Consider the following 8,125-nt stretch of genomic DNA (forward strand, 5'->3'; position numbering starts at 1 on the left):
ACTTCTTCATCTGCAATTACAGAGAATGGGACGGCAACCAGGACACCGATTCATACGTGTGGGTCTACGACAACAGCACGGGTGAGGAATCATTCTGATCAGTATACTGACTACGTTCCAAAAGCAGAGCTGTTCAGATTATATTCATGCATCTGTCTATTAAGAAATGAATTAGTGTCATTAAAATTATGTATTTGTAGTAATAGAGTACCTCATTTATAAATGTATTTGTAAAGGTTATATTCATACATCTGTCTATTAAGAAATAAATCAGTAGTGTCATTAAAATTATGTATTTGTAGTGATAAGATACCTCATTTATAAATGTATTTGTGAAGGTTATATTCATACATCTGTCTATCGAGAAATACATCAGTAGTGTCATTCAAATGATGTATGTGTAGTGATAAAATACGGTACATTTAATGTATACATCTGTCTATTGAGAAATGAATTAGTGTCATTAAAAAGATGTATTTGGAGTGATAAAATACCTCATCTATACATGTATTTGTAACAAGACTTGTGATATTCAAAATTTGTACCACGTGACATACATTGCTTTCGTTATAGTTAATGGTCGTGCGCTAGAACTTTTAATTGTTGCAAATACAGGGCGTAGACAAATCAACGTTATGAATACACTTTATCATAGCTAAAACAAAAGGCTACATGCTTTTGTGCGATGAACTTAGAACAAAATCCGAAATTCCGACAATGTGTAGTAAAGTAGTCCATGGTCGACATATTAAATTAGAATAAATTTAAGCGAGAGATTATTCCGTAGAGGAGTGAAGATATGAGATTTGAGTGTTATTCGATAGTTATTTGTCTGCTCTCTGTACAAATGAAATTTTGAAGACAGCAACTGCTTTGATCTGCAGTAGATGACAGGTTGCATTTCCGCTGGTACTTTTTTTTCCCCCGATATGTTTGTTAAAAAAAAAAATGTTGGTCAGTAGTTGCGATCTCACAAATTTCATTTGCACAGAGGGCAAACAAATCATGACCCTTCCTCTTAAAAAAAACCACTAAAAGTCTCATAACATGGCACTGTTATCCACGAGTGTCCCTGTATTCTCAATACAGGGACACTAGTATCCACTATACCACAGCGCCCCAACAGTTATAATCATGTCGATTCTCTCTTTTTGTTTTTCTTTGTCTTTGCTCGCTACGCATTCACAGATTCGTTTGTCACACACCAAACGATTGCGACGAAGGGCTGTGTAACGCCCGCCACCTTGAGATCGACCGAGCATGGCTTCTATCTCTTCATCAGCAACTACTACGCGCCCAGTAGCTACACCCAGAATTCGCAGGTTTACAAGGTAAATGCACTGTGATCATGTTTCATCTAAAGAGGGGGTGTACTCGAAAGAAACATGTGAGTTTTCGATAGGCCTATAGTCCATTTGGGGAGCAATCATTATTGAACATTTTCAGCAATTTGTCGACATGGCGAACCGCAGAGGGTGCAGAATTCAGTGAGATGTGAAGCCGGAGGTGGCGAAATGTCCCGACCGACCATGTAATTTAAGCGCTTTTACGTTGCCACAATGTATGGGTTAGCTAAAAATCGCAGACAATGATAATTAAAAATGGTTCTTTTTTTTCTTTTCTCACCTCGCCTTTCTGTCTGGTTTTGCGAGAACATTAGACAGTACGCCGAAGCAAAATAGAATAGAAATGAACAAACCGACTCGACGTAACAGCTTAAACCTACACAAAAAGAAATGCCGATCGTGCAGAATTGGGATATGATAAAATCGCTACGATTTTATTTATAGAAATCAACATCACATTTACTTTCACTCGTGAACCACCTCCCCCCCCCCCCCACATGCCAATATCTCATAGAGGTAATCGTATAATAATGTCATTATTGTCATTACTATATCACTATCCCCAACATTGTCATCATCCTTGGTCATTATTTTTTGGTCGATAATCCGCAGTGGTACCCGCGATACGAACGCTTCGTTTGGATTCATGACATCTCAACCACCGGTGCCTTCATGAGTGACATCTTCGAGATCGACTCGGTGATCTACGTGGCGGTCCCATTCTACAGAGACGGTAGCAACTACGAGCTGACGTCGGAAGTGTGGGGGCAGTCCGGAAGTTATGGTACGTTGACCTTTCGACCCCTCAGTTTTGTCTTATTTTGTTACATTATGAAAGCAAGATAAACGCGATGGATCTTTCCCTTTTGTCGGCTGTTGTTTGTTCTTCAGTTTAAAACTATGTTGCAGTTGCCTTCCTCGTTCGAGTTGATTCTTTGACGTATTATGAATGCTGTATACGGTTAAAGTGTGGTAAAATTACCTTTTGATACAAGCTCTATGAGCAAGTCCATTTGATAAAGAGGGACTTTCCAAACTCCCGGCAACAATTAGTGTCCACGGGCGTACACACACTGTAGAATTGTGCTTCATTATGTTCATGAAAAAATAGATTCTAACCTAAAGATCGAAACACGTCTGTATGAAGTGATCCGTGATGTAGTAGACTTTAAGGGATGGTACAGTATTGGTGGAGATGAAAATCGGGCTTTAACTTTTATGCGAGATACCAAGAAAACACTTACGAAATAACACAGAGCATACAATTTCAAGAGGAATACAAAGTTTATTAAGCTTTTTGATGAAAATCGGGTTTGAAATAGCTGAAACATTAAAAAAAAAGTAAAACAAAATGATCGTAATAAAATGTGGGTCCCACACTTTATTAGGATCACTCTGTTTTGGATATCTCCGCCCTTTGAAAATCAATTTTTATCAAATAAACATATTTCATAAGAGGTTTCTCATTATCTCACAAAAAAAAAATGATAGAAACCTGAAGTTAAGTCTCTACCAAAACAATAGGATCCCTTTAAGAAAGACAGTGATGCGAGTAGAAATGCATTTAAACCTGCTCGTTGACAAACGGTCGTGTGATTGGATCGTCGCATCGCATCACTCTGCAAACAAACAACGCATAAACAAAACAAAACCACAAAATGTCCAGAACATGGACAACCTCTGTCAGTGCTTTCTCTTCTTGTCATAATCATGTGTGGATCAGACATTCACCGGGGTTGCTATATCGACGGCACGAGTCGGGCGCTCGACGGCGACTCCTTCTCCTCCGATTCGATGACGGTGACACTGTGCATCACGTATTGCCGAGATCGCGGCTACCCGTATGCCGGGCTCCAGGCGAGTAGCCATTGTTTCTGCGGCGACGAAGATTACAGCGAGCATGGGGAGGCCAGCAGCGGGGACTGCAACCAGCAATGCACCGGCGACTCATCTTCCTACTGCGGTGGCTCTTGGAGGAACAACATCTACTCTACAGGTGGGTGCATGATACTGACCCGTTCAGCGGTTCTATATATGACAAGTTACCGCCTGGACAATTACCCCAGACCCTCACCCTGCTCCTAACCCTGATCCTAACCCAGAACCCATTTATATGAAATCCTTTCACAAACCAATATTTAGCCTGGCACTGCCTGGGGTAGTAATTGTCCATGTAGGGTAATTGTCCTGATACGTGTTCAGCACCAATACGCCAATTCGTAGTTCCACTTAGGCATAAGCAGAATAGGTTCATATCATGTAATAACGGGCATGTTGTTTTAGATTCACTGAGATAAAGCATCTGTAATAGAATGATTGCTATTTATGATGAATCCTTAAAATGGTACTTGCCAGCATGCCCCTCTGTCAAACAGTAACAAAGTGTCAAATAAAGCCTTTCAAGTGCTATTGAATTTGGCAATATCATAATGCATTATATCTGTCAGTGCATTCAAAGCAAAACATTGAAATGGATGCTTTCCCGGCGAATGTAAATTGACGAGATGTTCTAGTCACCTGATCTACACAGGTTTATTCTGCGCATCAACAAGAATTCCATGAATTGTTACGTCGGGCAAGGTTATGCAGTATGTCGCTTTGAAAACGAGCGAAGTGCCTAACCTATCAATTGGTTAAAAAAAGAAAGTCTTTGTTTTCATTTTCATTAGTTCTACTAAAGTCTACTGCTACTTATAGGCTGATATAAAACGACATTAAAAGATTTGCCGCGATCGAACTTTGCCGGTGATTTTCTTTATGGAGAAAGAAAACATGTGTCTAGAGCTACCCTGCCATTTCGAAAGTAACGTTTATTGTATGGTATAGCTGTCGCAATTTCCATCAGATAATTTCACTCCAAGTATACGAACCTCGCAATCTCATCATCAGCAAAGTTTGGTCGTTTGTAAATTAGGCAGTGCGTTCGGTGCCAACGTGTCATTATTTTGGGGGTCTCTTTTAAGATCAATCTTGGACGAATGTCCAGGACTTGCCCGGCTCTCCTGGCGCGGCCACGGGGGCGAAGTACTACTCTCACGGCGGCTCACACTACCTCGTGATTACCAGGTACGCCGATTCAGAAGAATGCAACAAGGATATGATGGTGTACGTGTGGAACGCGGGCTCGTCCGAGTGGGAAGTGCACCAGACGATCACACTGGAATGGACGTGCCCGATCGATGCCGAAATCTTTGAGGTAGAATAAAGCTCGGTTTCTAATCATTCGAATACCCGTAACTCGACCTATTTTCATGCAATCATTGACATACTGCATTTCCTATATCGAAATTCTTCCACCCGTTCGTCTAGAAAAATTTATCTGTGCAATATGATATCCAGTGTACATAGATTGAAAGCAGCAATATCAGTAGAATGCATAGGTAAGATTTTGAGGAAAGTTGGACAATCGATTCAAAAGTTACGAATTTTCAAACTCTCCGAGCCGTCCGTCATTGCTGGGTGAGGTAATGCTTATTGCTACACTTCGTGACGTCATTATGGACAACAATTATAAAATGAAATGACAACGACACTCAACACAAATTTCACTTTTCTAGCATAGTGAAAGAGCCCTTGACTTACCTCTTTCGGAAAGTAGGAGAAATACCATACGTCAGTAACAAGTTGATGGAATGTAAATTTGACTGAAAAAAAAATGAGATTTTGTGGAATTCCGATATTTTTCTTATCTTATCAATGCTTATTGTAAAAAATGACATGAACAGTTGAATTCTTCTTTTGGCAGCAATGATGGTACCGAAGCTTTAAACATTTTCCTGCAACTTTGATTTCATTTCAATTTCATCTGCTTATGTGTTGCGTAGTATTGTTAATTTCACGTAGTTTTCTTTGTTACTACATTGTAATGATATTGTGTATGTAAATGTTTTTGCATTGTTGGAAATGAAGTAAATGAAAATGAAAAAAAAAGAATGAAAAAATAACGTAATCATAACATTTGAATCGATTATCCGATTTTCCTTAAACTTTCACTGTCAGACTGTTGTGTTCTACTACTAATGGAGTTTTCACTCAATCCACATTCTTATTTGGGCTTTGATTTCCTTGAAGGCCAATACAATCTTATACCAATGCATGGATGCATGCAGGGACGTGTAATTATGTCCCCCAATGCTATACCTGTAACAGTATTTTCTCCAAAGTTTTACTTTCTCTGCTTTCCTCGCGCTTTTATCTCCCTTTCTCCCCCCCCCCCCCCCCTCCTCACCCCTCTCCTTTTCACTGTTGAGTGACATCGATTTCATGTTACCTCTTCTTTCATATATCCCTATCTTATTATATCGTTTAAGTTATTTATCATTGATTTTACCCACCCTACCAAATCAATCTGCTCAGAAAAATGGAAGAAAGTTCATGTTGGTCACCAACCTCCGCATCGAAAGAAATATTGAGTCAGACGATGGTACTTTGGTGCAAACGCCCGTTCTCGAGCTCAAAGGAACAATGTGGGTGAGACACTCCAGCTTGGACGGGGTCACCGTCTACGACTTCTCGACGTTCGAACGCGACGGCGAGCTGTACATCGTCCAGGTGGCCGGACGGAATGCGACGGGCTCGACGTACAGAGACTGCCCGCACAAGATCTACCACTGGGTCTGATGAGGGCGCGCTTTATCAGAAGGAAAGCACCAATCTTATACTCGCGTCTTGTTGTGAATAGGGAGCTTTAGATGTGCGACGTTAATGTTTAGACGACGCCTACGTCGACCGTTCTCCTCTTTCCCTGCGTTGTCGTGTTGCAAAGTAGCCGATTTCGATTTCGCGAAGACGCAGCCTATAAAAAGTAAAGGCCTCACACGGGTAAAAATTCCCCGATGGAGACGTATGTTAAGATTACAAAATTATGTTTAAAAAAAACTGAGAGAAATCAGGTGTTTCATTTTCGGTACCCTGAAAAAGTGAGGCATACCCTTTCATCCAATTTCAAGTCCAAGGTGGGTTCTTCAGCTCAAACTTTCCCCAAGGGTTCACAAAGCAAGACCACGAGTTCTTTTCACTCAAGAAAAAACAAAAACAAAACAAAACAAAAAACACACACCCTTACACATTATCTGTACATGCACCAAATCAAGAGATTAAAGTCCCTTCAAATTCCATGAGAAAAGCTTTCATCTTCCAACCAAAATGCAGTTTGTAGAGGAATTCATACTCAATATCTGCAACTATGCAGTTTCTGCCAAATTACCTTTCCTGATTTTTGATTATTTTTGTCTTCATTTATTTTAGTATCTTTGGTACGATTTTGTGATGGGGTCAGGGGTATTTCATTATATTTACAGGTGTGAGCTCTAAAATGGCGCCCCTATTATGCCGTTCGTAATCATTGCAGCAAGCAGCTCTCTGTGTCTTGAATTTAAGCGGAATTTTGGCGGAACGGTCGCGAAAAATCAGACGACGACGCGAGATCGATGTAAGCGGTCTTGCGCATGCTCAGAACAGATTTCTTTTTCTCTTAACGTCCGCATCTCAAATCTGAAGCTCCCTATTGATTCAACAGATAACGCCAAAAAAGGAGCAAGTAGAGCCAGTTGCATTACAAAAAAATACAATGAAACTATGTCAGAAAATCTGACGTAAATCAGGTATCAGCCAATCAGAAATGAGTATTCACAGACGCATGTTTCATTTTCTACCATAAGTTTGCTATCAACTTTGATGCCACAGGGCCCAGGTTTTACACCCGTCCTGTAGGCTTGGTAGGTGCCTGCTCGTATTAGACTCGTTTTGAATCTAAATGATGACAAGAGTCCGAAAAAGTAGTCGTCAGAGACAATTATGTTTCATATGCTATTTCTGCCCTCTTTAGGAAAAAAAAGCCAGTAACTGCAATATATGAGACATTAAAGATACTGCTTTTTTTGCTTGGGAGGGCAGATTTGCTACCCGTATACACTAACATCTGTTTAAGGGGGATACACTTGAACATAGCATAAGATATTCAAAAGGCAGATTAATTTTTGGAAGTCCTAAAGAGCATTATTTTCTTTTTACTAAAACTCTACTAAAAAAATAGCTCCTCCAAATAAAACAAACAGACGTGTCTATATCCATGTCTAAAATGACACTATAATATTTCCGCCCAATCGCCTTTGGATGAGGCGTTCCAGTAATTCGTGCATTTACTATACCTGGTCCAGACAATAACCATTAAATGGATGGTTTGACACAATGAGTTTTGCTTTGATGAATAGAATGAAATATAAGTTTTCTTTGTACCAAAACAGTCATTTTTCTCCTCCCATCATCTGTAGAAAATGGATGCTATACCATAAATAATGCCGGGTTCAAGCAAAGTATGAAATTATGTTACGTACATAATTACTGAGAATTATGAAGGTTATTGTTTATATTATAGTCATTATTATATTTCTTTTTGACGTACGCTCATCAGTTCTACTTCTGAACAAGCGTTCATCTCTCTCTTTGCCTTGATGTGTTAATTATTAAATTGTAAATACTTCTCAGAAATATGTTTCTATCGATGTGTTTCTGTGATCGTCGATGTTGAATGGAGTTGTAAATAAAATAAGACATATGCGTGCATAGTGAATATTACAAGCCTCAAATGAAATGGTTTGTTGTTGTCATGTGTATTTGTACACGCAGCTCTTACGCACGCACACGGGGACGTACACACACATACACTTGCATAGGTCTCGAATGTACCATTCTAGAAAAGGATGCATTGTACTTATAGATAACTATGGTAGCTAAAAGCGATTGCAATCTTTGCATTCATGAGGCCGAAAGACGGCGTT

At 39.8% G+C, this 8,125-nt stretch overlaps 1 protein-coding gene across 1 annotated transcript; it reads left to right on the plus strand.

The window, feature by feature from the left end:
- Positions 1 to 5: 5 nt before the first annotated feature.
- On the plus strand, positions 6 to 5,966 carry LOC139741465 (uncharacterized; the record flags this gene model as incomplete). The annotated part of the gene is made up of 6 exons (XM_071652050.1): positions 6 to 81; positions 1,189 to 1,331; positions 1,959 to 2,130; positions 3,070 to 3,342; positions 4,310 to 4,542; positions 5,703 to 5,966. Coding segments are annotated over 6 exons (1,161 nt in total), but the record flags the coding sequence as incomplete, so codon positions are not given.
- Between the last annotated feature and the right edge of the window lie 2,159 nt (positions 5,967 to 8,125).

Source organism: Diadema antillarum, unplaced genomic scaffold (assembly GCF_040938485.1).
Source record: "Diadema antillarum isolate AM-2024a unplaced genomic scaffold, OU_Dant_1.0 seq00000931_RagTag, whole genome shotgun sequence".
In the NCBI taxonomy this organism is placed as follows: domain Eukaryota; kingdom Metazoa; phylum Echinodermata; class Echinoidea; order Diadematoida; family Diadematidae; genus Diadema; species Diadema antillarum.